The sequence below is a fragment of the Colobus angolensis genome, unplaced genomic scaffold (genome assembly GCF_000951035.1).
Source record: "Colobus angolensis palliatus isolate OR3802 unplaced genomic scaffold, Cang.pa_1.0 Scaffold544, whole genome shotgun sequence".
In the NCBI taxonomy this organism is placed as follows: domain Eukaryota; kingdom Metazoa; phylum Chordata; class Mammalia; order Primates; family Cercopithecidae; genus Colobus; species Colobus angolensis.
This window is the reverse complement of record NW_012118977.1, coordinates 1,878,045-1,893,584: the sequence shown is the minus strand read 5'-3', so window position 1 is coordinate 1,893,584 and position 15,540 is coordinate 1,878,045. Positions and strand designations below refer to the sequence as shown.

The following is a 15,540-nucleotide window of genomic DNA, read 5'->3' as shown; positions in this document are numbered from 1 at the left end:
GGAATCCCATCTGCAAGGAACCTCTCTCTGTGGGTTTGTTTCGTGGACATAAGTTGAGGAATTTACATGTAGATCAATGATGTTTATGCTGATTTCTGTATCCCTTCCAACCCCACCCGAAACATTCCTGACCTTTCCCTTTTGAAAAGAGATTGGTAAATGTAGCCATCAAACTTCTCCCCTGCTGACATTTGTTCTTCCATATTCCAGAGCAAGGAGATTGGCCTGCAGATGCACGAGGAGCTCCTGAAGGTGACCAATGAGCTCTACACAGTAAGTTCTGCCCAGGCTCACTGCTGTTTGGGGATTGGGTCTTCTGTCTTCATCACCAGAGCTGGAGGGAGGCAAAACAGAGGTCTGGAATGACCCCAGGCCTTTTTTGCTGTGTTTTATGCTGAGTGACAGTGGATCATCATGTCAGGATATAATGACTCACAGCCTCAGCTTCTGATTCTGTACATCTGGGGTAGGGCCTGGGCTTGTCTAGTCTGTCAAAGTTCACGAGAGATTCAAGTGACCTGCAGCTGTGGATGTGTTACCTGCAAGAAGAGAGGGCACAAAGTCAAGGCCATGGGAGTGTGAGTGTGAAGGCTCCTGAAGGCGGGGATGTAGGTTTTGGAGTCAGGCAGCACAGGCTCCAGTGGAGGCCCTTCCTTACCGGCTGCGGGACCATAGGCAGGTGGGCAGTTTGTCTGGGTCTCAGTATTTGCATCTGCAAAATGGAGCACAGCTCCGAGGATCACATGAGGCTATGGGGTGAGCCTGCCTTGCCATCTCCAAGGCATAATTTCAGAACATCACAGTGTGGTCCACGGCTGACCTTGTTACCTGCTTGGAGTCAGTATCTAACTGTGCTTGAGATGAGTTTTAGAATCCAAGAAGGTGAGTGAATAGGGACACAAACACATGAAGCGATGATGCAAGGACTTTCAGACTGTGCTTTGGGGAGCCTACAGCTTCCTCGATAGGAGTGTGGGGACCCCATGGAGAGGTGTGGGGAGTGGGGTGGGTAGACCCAGCAGGTAGAGCTCCAGGCTCCTCAACCCTACCCCAATCAGAACAGTGGAGAATGGTTATGTTTTAAATAGATAGGTGCCTGATACAGCGTTTCATGAAAAGTGTGTTTGTGTGTTGGGGAGAATCTGCTGCTAAAACTGAATTTGAAAATCTCTGGTATGAGGAGAAAGAACAGCAGGCTGTGAGAAGCCCTTTCTGTTCAGTTTTATTATCTTTCTATGTTTATATCCTGTGTGGCCAGCAGGTGGTAAATTCTTCAGAGGCACTGAGAGTCTCTGTGGGAGGGCCTGGACCTCAGGTCAGAAAGCCTGCCTCAGATCCCAGCAAGCTACGGAACTCTAGGCAAGGCATTATTTTTCCTGGACCTCAGTCTCCCAATCAGTAAAATGGGGGTGCGAGTTCTTAGATAAAAGTTGAAACTTTTAATTCTGTGATTCCAAATTAAGGAGCAAAACTTGAGCTGTGGATAGTTTTTACTTGGGTCATTCTTAGGGTAAAGGAAGAATTGCTGCTTGAGAATACATATTGCTTTGCATCAGCTGGTCACTGGGGGGCAGAACAGCCTATTGGGTTAAGGCACAGATTCTGAAGCCAGAGATCTGGGTTCAAATCCAGGTGTTAAGTAGAAATCTAGTACCTGCTTAGTACACATCCTTGTGGGAATTAGAGGAGATCCTATATGTGATGCACGCTCAGAACAAAGAGAAAAGAAGAGCATTCTGTATCAGAAGTTCTGAGCATCACTATCATCATCATCACCATCGCTGGCTCCTTGATGGCTGTGAAGTAGGCTGTTGTACATACTCATGGTGGGGGGAAGGGTGGTGATAGATACTGCAAGCCTGATAACTGAATGGGATTGTCCTGCTTAGAATTCTGCAGCGGATTTGGCTAGACCAGGTGCTCCCCAGTCTAGGTCCTTTTTATGTTCCTCAGGCTCCACTTTGGGTCACTTTCCTCTACAATGTCAAAACAACTTAGCCCCAATGTCCTGCGACACCCCCAGTCATCCCCACCTAGATCTCTAACTTTTGCTGTGACCTCCAGCAGGGCTCCTCTTCTTGGTGCCCTCTATTTACACCAAATACCTTCCCCCTCTGCTACTTTTCCCCTGCAATCCCTGCTGTCTATACCTACCTGTTAGTGTCACGCTCATTTTTCAAACTCAGACCAAACCCTACCACCTTCAGAATGTTGTTACCTCTCGGCTTCAAGTTTCTATGGCAGATGTACCAAAATCTCTTGTATCTTTATTGTCTATATCCCGTCTTCCAACATGTTGGAGTGTGAACTCCCTGGGAGTCAGGTCTTGGCTGAGAAACACTGCATGAAAGGCCCAAAGGCTCCATTTGAACCCAACTGTGTGGCCTTGAGCAAGTCCCTTCACTTGTCAGTTTCACCTGTGACAAACGAGACTGGTCATCTTTCTGTGGTTTGTAGACTGGACAAGGCCAGGTGGTGGTCAGAGATCAGGAGGACAGTGTCATCTCTCTGTGTCCTTCAAGGTCCCAGTGCCCAGCACAGTGGCCTGAATCCAGCAGGTGCTCCATGCACACCTCCCTGTGCTGGCTGCAGGGCAGGATGGCTGGACGGAAATGCCGCTGGTATTGGAGACACAGGCCAGGCAGGATGGCTGAGGCCCCAGCAGCATGAGCCATGCCTTGCCATTTCCACAGCAGCCTGGTGAGGGTCACCAGGAGCTAGTGGAGGAGGAAGGGTCCCCAGCATTCTCCTTTGGCTGCACGTGGAAGAGTGGGATCCTCATGGTGCCAGCACACCCCCCAGGAAGATCATTTGTTGACTACACACAGAGTCTTCAGTAGTTACTGAGAAACTCAGTTAAATTCAAGCATTTGGGGCCACAGGCTGTGGGCCCAGAGCTGCAGTAGGGCACAGTGGGGGATCATGAACATTTCAGAGTCTGCCTCTGTCACAGTCTTGTACATCCTTGGTGCTTCCAGGGTGCTCGTTGAAGCAAAGGAGGGAGGAGGGAGGGATGAAAAACATGAAAGAAACTGGTCTTATTCCTAAGGAGTTTGGAATCTGGGCAGAGAAATTAGAGTAGTGTGTGATCCACCGGGGCCTGTCAGGGGGTGAGGGACTGGGAGAAGGATAGCATTAGGAGAAATACCTAATGTAAATGATGAGTTGATGGGTGTAGCAAACCAACATGGCACATGTATACCTATGTAACAAACCTGAACGTTATGCACATGTGCCCTAGAAATTAAAGTATAATAATAATAATTTTAAAAAAGAGTAGTGTGTGAACTGTTGGTACAACACAAGTCAGAGCCTAGTATGTGCTGGACACATGGGCTCGCAGGGGAAGTACCTCTGGGCTTGGCTGTGTAACTTGCCCATGAGCTCTGTGGGGCTGGACCTTGTTCCCCACAGTGTGCCCAGAGCCCCTGGCCAGCCATGCACACACATAGGAGGAGATGGGTGTGTATTAGTTGAGGGAGATGCACATGTGTGAGAGATGGGTTGAGAGGAGGAGGGAGGGAGGGAGGGAGAACAAGAAGAAAAAAGATTCAGAAAAGTGGGCTACTGTGTTCCAGGGTGAGCTTTGAGCTTGGTGCCTTTGGATGGGTAGGAATTAAAGAAGCAGAGGGAATGAGAGGAAGAGAAAGGGAGTTCTCAACAGGAAAGGCAACATAGGATCACAGCAGTGCACACTGATCACAGACAGACCTGGGTTTGAATTCCTGCTGTACCACTTACCAACTCGGCCAAGTCAATTAACCTCGTTGACTCTCTTTCTCTTTGTTGCCAAACAGGGATGATCCTAACATCTGTAGCCACTTCATGAGTGCTTAGGATGCATCTCACTCTGTATTAGGTATTGTATATATATTATTTAATTAACACTCTTACATTTTTACAGATAAAGAAATGGAGGCACAGAGAAGTGACTTACTTAAAGCCTTTGTATCAGTTATCAGTTGCTGCATAACAAACTACCTCAAAACTCAGTGACTTAGAACAACCACCATTTTCTGTGCTCGTGATTCTGTGGGTCAGTAATTTGGGCAGGGTTCAATTGGGGCCACTCATGTGGTTGCAGTTTTCTGGTCAATTAAAAAAAGAAAAAGAGTCCAAAGTGAGCAAACCCCAATGTGTAAGCACCATCAAACTTCTACTTGTGTCATATTTGCTAATATCCCAATGGCCAAAGCAAGTTACACAGCCAAGCCCAGAGTTCTGGGTTAGAAAAGCAAGCCCCCCTCCCCTTGCAGAGTCACAATGCAAAGGGCCATGCCTGCAGCCATGCCAGTAATGATCACAGTCCTCTTTGCAAACAGTTCACTCCAGCCACCCAGCTGCTGGCGGCACTATGTGTCCCAAATTCATGCTTCATTGCTAGGAATTTCTTTTGAGCACTTTCTAGTTACCATGCCTGGTTATACAAGTCTACAGTCCCCCTCCTCCCTCAGCCCCAGGGTCATTACCACAGTCACTGAGGAATAAATAATGCAGAGAAAGGATTTTCCAGTAAGCTCCACTTTTTCTCTTCTTGAAGTTCTGTAAGGGAGGTGGTGGTGGTCTGTTCAGGGGGTCCTACGGGTGTAATGATGGTGGAGATAAATGCTAAAGGCCACCCATCACTTGCTTTAGAGAAAAGGCTTGTCTCTCTCTGGCGCTAGGAAGGATGCAGAGGAGACTGCAAGGCCGGATATTTTGTTCATTCATTCATTCATTCACTCAACAAGCCTAGTCCTTATCACCCAGTCCTTATCTGCTCAGTCCTTAGCACCTTGAGGCTCCCTCCTCTCTAAAGCATGCTAGCATGGGTGTTTGTGCACACACGTGCACACACACACATTTGCATACATGCACATGCAGTTTGGCATGGACCACACAGTAGCACATATGCACATTCACATGCATGCATGTACATACACATGCATGCAAGCATGCACACACATATATCCCACTCCACTTCTTTTCCCTCGAACTCCTATCAGCCCGACACAATATAGCTTTTGTTCATGTATTGGCCTGGGAGAGAAAAAGGGCAGAGGTGAAGAATGTGGACCAGTATGGCAATCCTTCTAGAAGAGGCAAATCAAAACAAAACAACTCACAAACTATAAACCCTACTATGTTTTCACTATTTGGCTAAAAATGTGTTCATATTTTCAGTATATCTCTAGTTCATGAAATACATGTGTGTCAGTAACTAGTGAACATCCAGCATCCCCCCACCTATCTCTTCCTCTGTGTTCAGTAGCTCTGCTCCAAGCTATGGGGCGGTCTTCCAAGTCCAGGGCTGCAGGAGGGGGCCCAGTGACTTTGTTCTTTGCCATGTGGGGAGGGCCTGAGGAGTGTCCATTCGTACCTAGCAGCAGCTGGTCACAGGTAGACCCTAACTGGAGCCATGAATCACTTTACCTTTTACTTGTTCAAGCCTTGATTGATTGTGTGTGGGCTCAGGGATATGACATCAACTCTGGGCCAACAGGCAAGTTTTGGCAAAGGTGTCTCCCTCCTCATGATTGCCCTGAGACATGGGGGTGGTAGAGAGAGCTCAGACTGGGCGCCCAGGAGCCCAAGTTCTGGTCCCAGCTCCACCCTGGGCTCACTGCTTGTCTTTCTAGGGTGGACATTCAGGTACAGCCCCACAGCTTCATCCTGTGATGGGCCCTCTGTCATTTACTGAATGTATTTCTTTAAGCTGACCTCCCCTCCCTTTTGAAGCTCCCCCAGTGTTAGGTAATTAGTGGAAAGCAGCCCTGTGTGCTGGAAGAGCACAGGTTTTAGAGTCAGCTGGGCCTGACTTGAAGGCCCTGCCACACAAACCCTCTGAGCCCAGTCCCTCCCTGGAACATGGGGTTGCTGCCAGTTCATTTGTCTGGATTATTCTGGGGAGAGTGATTGGCATGGAGTATAGCCCAGTGCCTAGCAAACCTGAGTCCTGAGTCATTGTGTCTTTTATGAAAAAATGAGGCATAAATATTTTTCCTGCATAGTTCGGAATCTTTCTTCTCCATTCCCCATCTCCACTGGGCCAGCCAGAGCCCTAAGAATGTTTTGCTGGAAAACGTGAAACCATCTCCTCCTTCGTTTCCCATCCTCCAGGCCTGCTGTCTGTGGTGCTGGCTCCGTACTTGAACTGGATGACTTTCCTTTTTAAAAAAATTGTTTAATATTTAAATTTAGAAGTAGAAGGTACATACTCTTGTTTAAAAAATAAATAAGACAGTAATTAAACAATAAAAGAAGGTACACAGGAAGAAGCATGTCTCCTGACTCTTCCTGCATCTCCATATAACCTCAGTTACTAGGTTACTAGTGTCCAGTTTCGCCATGTCTTCTTCCAGAGATCCTTTATCCGTCAGTCAGCACACACATTTGGGCATATCCCACACATTCCTGTTTTATGCAAGTGGTGACAACTGTACTTATTATTCTGCATCTTGCTTTGCTTTTGTAGGTATATTTTGGAGATTGTTTCATCTCATGAATAACTAGAGCCTCCAATCATGTACAGTGCTTATTGAAGGCCAGGGGCTGGTCTAAATGCTTTATATGTACTGATCCATTTCATCCTCATCATAACCCTTGGAGGTAGGTGGCATTATGACCTCTTCCGTTCTGCTTAGGACCAGTTCCATCCCTGGATGACACTGTGCACGTACCCAAAAAGTTAGCGAGGCATGTTAGCAGGTACCTATAGTCCCAGCTACCTGGGAGGCTGAGGTGGGAGGATTACCTGAGCCTGGGAGGTAAAGGCTGCAGTGAGCTGTGATTCCACCACTGCACTCCAGCCTGGGGGACAGAGCGAGACCCCATCTTAAAAAAATTAAAATTTATAGTTAAAAAATAAACTATGAACCTGCATTTATTGTGGAAGGAAATGATACTTCACATTAGCAGATGAAACACAGTTTGTTATAAATAGAAGCGTTCTGTTAGTTAAGTGAAAATCAAGCAGTGTTGTGCATTCAAGCTTGTGCCTGCCAGAGTGGCAGGCGAGAAGCTCTGAAGATGTGTGGGGACCGACTGGTTTTTCCTCCTGATGTAATCAGAAGGATCCTCAGAGAGCTGAAAGGGGTTAATAAAAGTAAAGTAAACAGTGCGAGACGGTACACAGAGAGGAGCATGTCTCCTGACTCTTCCTCCATCCCCATATCACCTCGGTTGCTATGTTACTAGTGTCCAGTTTGGCAGTGTTTCCTTCCCATGACACCGAAAGTCACCTTGCTAACACAAGTGGAAACACTGACCCAGTGCCAGATAGTGGGGCTCTGGCACTCGGTTTACGCCGTCTGTGGAATGAAGGTGTGGAGTTTGAGGAATACTGAGGTTCCTGCCAGGCTTTGATCTTCATGCCACTGTGCCCTGGAAGGGAGACCAGGATCCTGGCTCAGACTCAGGGCAAGGCAGCTCTTCGGGGCTGTTACAGCCTGCCAGCCGGGCTGTGTGCACAGAGTCATCCAGGAATGGAACTGGTCCTAAGCAGAACGGAAGAGGTTTCCCTCTAGGAAACCTTACCCTCTCTTTCTGCTGTCCTGCCCAGACACCCATTCACTAAGAATACATATATTGATCATCAGCGTATCCAGACCATGAGATGTGGCTGTACACTATGATGGGTGTCTTAGTGGGGATACGACAATGTGAGGGAACTTGGAAGAGGGGGTGATGAAATCTACTGAGCACCAGGAAGGCTCCAGAGAAGAGATGGTATCTGATCAACAGTCGACAGTTCCTGGGTGCAGAGAGGGGCAGAAGGAGCAGCACTTAGAGTGGTGAGAAGCAGCACCTGGGATGTGGGAGGGAGCCTCTGCCCAGTCAGCACTGCTCCTGTGTCACTGCACTGAGCCTGGCCGGTTGGGATCAGGACTGATATGGGTAGTTGGGGAGGCTCAAAGGGAAGGAAGTCTGCCTTTTAGGATTCATTTAGTGGCAAGGGACTGGAATCTGGTGCAAACTGGCTTAGATAAAAATGACACTCTATTGAATCACATGAACATGTCGCTCAAGTCTAGCTGGATCCAGGGGCTCACACACTGATTTGTCTGTCTCACCAATACAGCATGTACTCTGTGAGACCAGAGACCATCTGTCTTCTATACTGTATTTTGACTGTAGTACATTTGGTATAGTACCTGACACATAAATAAATATTTAATAATTGAAGGTATAGCTGTTCTCCCCACCAATATACTCACTAGATCAAAGGCAGTAGAACTATGCCTCCCCCATCTTACCCCTTTCCCTCCTTCCCTCTCTTCCTACCTTCCTTCCCCACTCTTTCCAATCCATCCATCCATCCATCCATCCATCCATCCATCCATCCATCCATCCTCCATCCATCATCCATCAATCCATCCATCCATCCATTTATCCACCTTTGGGAATCAGTCCCTCTCCCATTTCTGGTTTGTTTTCCTCTACGTGGACTTCATGATCTGGCAGGCTTCTCCCATGTGGTGACAAAGATGGTCCCTAGTACTACAAATTCTCCTCCCATTAGCCTCTCCCCATCCTCCAGTGGAAAGAGAATACTCCCTTCCCAGTGTTTCCAGCGAAGCTCCAGGGTAGCATCTAATGGCCTAGCTGAGCTTCCTATAGTCAGATGAACATAAGTTTATGGATTGGCCAGGCCAGGGTCTCATGGCCACCCCAGGATTGCAGGGTGATGTCAGCTTCCCATGAACCACATGTACTGAGAATAGTGGAGGGGAATTTGGGGGATTTCCTCAAAATAAAATTGGGGGGCTGTTCCCAAAGAAGGAAGACTGGATGAGTCTGGGCAGAGAAAAACAACAGATGTCCACTGAGGGGGAGTCCCTGGGGGAGGATGAGGAAGTGGTTCCATTGGCTGGTGCTGAGACATACCTGGTGTTCCTCCAGCTATCAGCTGCTCCTCAGTCCTGTTTGCCTCCTGCTCCCCTGGGCTAATGCTCACTCTGCTCCCTTTGCCTGGGACACTCCACCCCCACCCCAAGCCCTGCTCACCCATCTAACAGCTACTCTTCCTGCAGTGTTCAGTTTAGATGTCACTTCCTCCAGGAAACCTTCCTATAGTGCCTAGGACTCCCTTCATCATTGCACTTATCACACCGTGTGATCATCACTTGTACAATTGCCTGTATCTCTACTACAGTGTGGATCCTATGAGGGTGGCGACCTGCATGTCTTCCACACTGTAGTTTTGCCTAGCGTAGTACCTGGCACATAATGAACTGCTCAATAAATATTTAATGATTGATGGTACAGCTATCTCCCTACTTCCAGCTATGCTCAGCAGAACAAAGGCAATAGAACTCTACCTCCCTCACTTTACCCTCCCTCCCTGCCTTCTTCTCTTCTTTTCTCCCTTTCATCCACTCTCCCTTCTATCTACCCATCCCTGCATTTATTCACCCACCCACCCATCTGTTCATCTGTCCATCCATCCATCTACCCATCCATTCAGCCATATTCATTGATCCATTGATCTTTTGATCTGTTGATTCAGCCAGTCCAGCCAAAGAGTCTTTCATTCATGCAAATATATATTGATACTTGCTGGGTAACAGGCTCTGCTCTGGTACAGAGAATACTATCATGAACAAGCTCCTGGCCTCAGGACTTTGCTTCTCTTTTCCTTCAAGGACGTCTTGGTCATGCACTGGCCTAGGGTTTCACCCATACACAAATGCTGGAAGCAGAGAGCCACTGTGCCCAGGGACAGCCCTGTCTGCAGGGTGGAAGAAGCACACAGGGACTGCAACATTGAGAAGCTGTTTTCTAACAACTGATCCTTATCCTGCCCCAGGTGTCCCTTTATGGATGCTGTTAACTTCCAGATTCTGTTTGCCTTCTTTTGCATTTAGATGAGGGGCTGAAAGATGGTGCAGATAAAACTTTGCTGTTTTCAGAATCTGAGGATCAGGGAAGAGGCAAAAGGCAATGTGTGCAAAGCAAAAAGCAGTGTGATTACCAGAAGAGACAATGCTTAGCGGGCAGCAGACCCGGCCTGCAGTTCCAGCTCTGCCTGGCTTTTTGTGTGACTTTGGACAGCACTCTTGCTCTTTTCTTTTCTTTTCTTTTCTTTTCTTTTCTTTTCTTTTCTTTTCTTTTCTTTGTTTTCTTTTTGTGATGGAGTCTCGCTGTGTCGCTCAGGCTGGAGTTCAGTGGCACAATCTCGGTTCACTGTAACCTCTGCCTCCCAGGTTCAAGCGATTCTCCTGCCTCAGCCTCCTGAGTAGCTAGGAGTACAGGCGCCCGCCACCACGCCCAGCTAATTTTTGTATTTTTTTAGTAGAGACGGGGTTTCACTATGTTGGCCAGGCTGGTCCCAAACTCCTAACCTCGTGGTCCACCCGTCTTGGTCTCCCAAAGTGCTGGGATTACAAGTGTGAGCCACCGCGCTCAGCTCACTCTTGCTATTTCTGAGCCTCCATTTCCTTAAGTGAGGGGCTAGGACACCAAGAGTTATGGAGGACCTTTTGGCCCTTACATTCTGAGAACACATGCAACTGAACTGGGTCCAAGAATAGTGGTCTTAAGTGACACGTCCCTACGAGGTCCTTCCCTAGACTCCCTGAATAGGGTCTGGAGGGCTGGAAAGTGAACCCATTACCTGGCATCAAGCGGATGGGTACCTCTGAGGGTCCCTTCAGACATCCCCAGTTTGGTGATTTGGCCTCAGCTGAGCTCCTGCATCTGCCTCTGTCCCTTCCCAGCCCCAGACACACTGCTGCTGGCAGTTGGTCACTTGATAATTTGCAGTTGACAGAGCACTTTCCCCATCTACCCCTTTCTGATCTTCACCAGGTGGGCACGGAAAGGACACGCCTCTCCACAGCCACCCAGCAAGTAGTGGGAAGGCTGAGTCTCAAAACCAAGTCTCCCTAATTCCAGTGGGCTGGAGGAGCCTTTCACCCCTGTTTTACAGTTGAGAAAGGGGTACAGGGGAAGCAAAACAACCATGTGTTCAGTCGGCCTAGGCTGTGGGGTCAGCCACCTTGGCTTTGAACCCTGACTCCACTTACCAGCTTTTCACCTAGAGAAACTTACTGACCTATTCTGGGCCATGGTTTTCCTATCTGTAAAGCAGGGATCATAGGTTGCCTATCTCATAGGGGTTTTGTGAGAAGTAAATGAGTTAATATAGGTAAAGTGCATAAAGCAAGGCCTGTCATGTAGTAAGTGCTCAATAGATGCTAGCTGCTATCGTTGTTGTTACTGTCATCACACTGCCTCCCAGGATTGAGGAAAGGACTCATTGAAATGCTCCTTCACTAAAAGGGCTCCTAGAAAGAGGTTTGCAAACTTTGAAGTAATAGATAAGGTTAAATATTATTTAATGCATCCTGGACTGGCAATATTGAGCTAACTGTTCTAATCTATTGAGCTAAGGACCATTCATGCTGCAGCCCATGTATCAGGTAATTAAATAAAAACATCTAGAGGATTCTGGATACAAATAGAATCCTTTCAGAGAAACCTCCAGGTGAACTCTTTGCTGGCAGCTGTCTGTCATAAGTGACCCTGGGCGGTGGAGTTCACTGTTACTCTTGGAATCAGGAATCAAGTAGATCACAGGGAGTTTGGCCCCAGGGTACTTGGGTTATCTTCTCCAAGCATGAGATTTTTGGAATGAAGTTTAGAGGCTATCCTGGGAAGTTTGGCTTTTGGGAGCACAGGAAGAGTACTCTGTGGCTCAAGAAGAGTAGAAAATGATGTAAAGGGAGAGAAAATAAAAAAAAGAAAACTAGGCAAAGGATATGTGCGAATTGAGAACACCCAGCTGGGCTGCTGACCTTGAGTGAGTGGATGGATGCATGGTGATTGGACAGGAAGATCTAGCTGTAAATAGAAAGGCTGTCTTTTCCCCTGAACTACCCAGCGCAGATGACAGATTCGTGGCGAGGCAGGCAGACTCAGAAGCCAAAATAGAAAAAGGAGATGTAGCAGGAATCATTGAACGCAGACAGGGATGGGATCCAGACATGAAAAACACCAGCAATATGGTGCTGAGGCAAAGAAACCAGGGTTGTCTGTGGATGTGGAGGGACATGTCGAAGGGGGAAGGTGGGGTCCTGGAGACAGCTGCAACATGTGTTCCCACCCTTTAGCCACACCTGTTTTATATTATTTTATTTCTTCTTTGCATTCCATCCATTTTTGCTCATTTGTAATCTCCCTAAAACTCCTAGAAACCCCCTTCCTGCTGATTTCATCCTCTCTGTATGCCAGTTCCACCAAGACCGTATCCAAATGACTCAATGGACTCATTTAATTAATTTTTATTTTAAGTTCCAGGATACATGTGCAGGACACGCAGGTTTGTCACACAGGTAAATGTGTGCCATGGTGGTTTGCTGCACCTATCGGCCCATCACCTACATGCATTAGCTATTTATCCTGATGCTCTTCCTGCTGCCGCCGCCCCTGACAGGCCCCAGTGTCCTTTTAACCAAGGCATGAAGATCATCAAAATAGGCACTTGCTTTGATTATCTGCAAGTCTGCAGTCACCCCTTTTGGCCACTAGATGTCGAGAATGCATCAATATGGCACATTTTCTGGTCTGTTGAGTTATTTGGATGTGATCTTGGTGGAACTGGCATACAGAGAGGATGAAATCAGCAAGAAGGGGGTTTTTAGGAGTCTTAGAGAGATTGCAAGTGAGCAAAAATGGATGGAATGCAGAGAAGCAATCTATCCACCAAGACCCACGAAGAAAAATTGACTGCATTTTAAATCCATGTATTGTTTTACAAATTTGGGAGATTTTTAGGATAAAGGAAGAAGGGAGAAACATGGCATAAATATATATATATATATATATATTTTTACATTAGTTAATGTTCTCCAGAGCTTGTAAGCATTTCCAAGTGAGCATGTTTACGGTTCTTAAACCCTGAGCCCAAATCAGGGATGATAATGATGATGATGTTGGTGGTGGTAGCACCTGATAGATACCTCCATGGCTCTTACTATGTGGAAGGTATTGTTCTCAGCACTTTACAGAAACTGACTCATTTAGTGCTCACAAGCAGCCTAGGAAGTAAGTGCGATTATTATCTGTGTTTTACATATGAGGAAGCAGAGGTCAGAGAGGTTGTGTGACTTGTCCAACGTCACACAGCTGGCGAGTGGGAGCATCAGGATTCAACCCAGACACTTGTCCATATTCTTACCTTCTATGATCTGCAATAGATGTTGCCACATTGACTCCTGGGCTGTGGCAAAGGGAACTTTCTGAGCAGTGAATCAGTGCTGTGATTTAGTGATAAAAGTCACAGAGGCTGGGTACAGTGGCTCACACCTGTATTCCTAGCACTTTGGGAGGCCGAGGCAGGTGGATCACCTGAGATCAGGAGCTCAAGACCAGCCTGACAAACATGGTGAAACCCCATCTCTACTAAAATATAAAAATTAGCCAAGTGTGGTGGCGGGCACCTGTAATCTCAGCTACTTGGGAGACTGAGGCAGGAGAATCGCTTGAACCCAGAAGGTGGAGGTTGCAGTGAGCCGAGATCGTGCCACAGTACTCCAACCTGGGCAACAAGAGTGAAACTCTGTCTTTTAAAAAAAAAAAAAAAAAGGCATAGAATTCCTCATTCTAATAAACTCACTTCACAGCACTTCAAATGACAAGGAATAAGATTTTAGGGTTGGCCAGGAATTCATTCTGAGTTCTCCGACTTACAGAGCTTGGTTAGATAGGAATACATTTCATTCCCGGGGGGAAGCCTTTATTCTATTAGCTGTTATAGTAATCCAAACCACAGAAGAGAATGAACAAAGCCCAGGAGCCATGGATTCCAGAAGTTTCTTAGCATAGAAAGATGGTCATACACGTGGCATTGCAAAAGAAAAGTACATTTCTAGTTGAGGGCCAGCAGAAATGCTATTGGTATGGAGCAGCCCAGTCAGTGTTCAAGCTACTAAAAGTATTGATGCCTGCTCAGAAAGTGGTAATGAATTAAAGAAATTCATTAAGGGCTGGGTGTTGTGGTTCACACCTGTAATACCAGCACTTTGGGAGGCTGAGGCAGGAGGATCACGTGAGCCCAGGAGTTCGAGATGAGCTTGGACAACATGGCAAAACTCCATTTCTATTTATGAAAAAATGATACAGACAATCTAGGATGATCTGGTAGAAAAAGTGGTGGATTAAAAGTGAGAGTCCAGATTTCCAGTATGGTTAAATATATGTTTACCATATGACCCTCCATCCCACCCCTGGGTATTTACCTAAGAAAAATGAAAATACATGTCCACACAAAGAAATGTACATAAGCATTCATAGCAGCTTTATTCAAAATAGCTAAAAACTATAAACACCTTGAGTAGCTATGGACATATGACTAAGTAAACAGATTGTGGCATAACCATGCAATGGAATACTTAGCCATAAAAAAGAAGTTCTGATATGTACAGCATCATCAGTGAATATCAGAAAAATTATGCTGAGTAAAAAGAGGGCTGACCCAAAGGAGTTTATATTGTATGATTCCATGGAACTGAATTCTGGAACACACGACAGAAGGTAAACCTATGATTGGGGCTGGGGTGGGGTAAGGTATTGGCTGCAAAGGGGCATGAGGGATCTTTCTGGTGTAGTGGAAGTTCTATATTTTGCTTGTGATCCTGGATATATGGATGTAAAGTTTGGTGTCTCTGCACTGATACTTGGTGATACTTGGCACCTCTGAGCCTCAGTTTCCCTGTTTGTCAAACTGAAAGGTTGTTTAATTAGATGATGTCTAGAATTTCTTCTGGCTCAGAAATTTCCCCTGTAATAACAATATTCATTTTCTATTATGAAAGTAGAGTAGCAAAGTGCCATTTGCTTTATAGGAATTGTTTCCTTTTATTTTTTTTGAGACGGAGTCTTGCTGTGTCGCCCAGGCTGGAGTGCAGTGGCATGATCTCGGCTCATTGCAAGCTCCACCTCCCTGGTTCGCGCCATTCTCCTGCCTCAGCCTCCCGAATAGCCGGAACTACAGGAGCCTGCCACCACGCCTGGCTAATTTTTTGTATTTTGTTTAGTAGAGATGGGGTTTCTTCACGTTAGCCAGGATGGTCTCGATCTCCTGACCTCGTGATCCTCCCGCCTCAGCCTCCCAAAGTGCTGGGATTACAGGAGGAATTGTTTTTATAGGCAAGGATGAATTTATTCCAGAGAGCATTGAATATCTATTGGGTTACTTAATATTACTCATTTTGGGTACAGAGCCATTTACAGCCCATTGTACTTCAGGAAACAGCTGAGAAAATGATTTGTGTGTAAGATGGATGTTCCCCATTCAATTCCTATGGGTATGTGAGGAGGGGCTATCCCTGCGGCACTGGGAGGAGAGGGAGGGATGCCACAGTCACTGCTGGCAGGGCTAGAGAGGATAGCCGAGCAAGGGCTGGGCTTGCCTTGTCACCTCTGACAGTCCCCAGATGCTTGGAGCTATGGTTACCCTTTTAAATTTCCTCTGTATTTGTTTATTTATTTATTTATTATTTTTAAATTTCCTCTTTACTAGCCCATGCCTGGCTCTTAGTTAGGGTTTAATGATGTTGT

At 46.6% G+C, this 15,540-nt stretch overlaps 1 protein-coding gene across 2 annotated transcripts in view; it reads left to right on the top strand.

Annotated features, from left to right (window-relative positions):
- Nucleotides 1-201: 201 nt before the first annotated feature.
- SRGAP3 (SLIT-ROBO Rho GTPase activating protein 3) overlaps nt 202-15,540 on the top strand; it is a 95,811-nt gene continuing 80,472 nt past the window's right edge. For both annotated transcript variants that reach the window (XM_011961282.1, XM_011961281.1), the window contains exon 1: nt 202-273. In XM_011961282.1, coding sequence (XP_011816672.1) covers nt 232-273 — 42 coding nt within the window. In that variant the 5' untranslated portion in view covers nt 202-231. The remainder of the gene's footprint in view (nt 274-15,540) is intronic.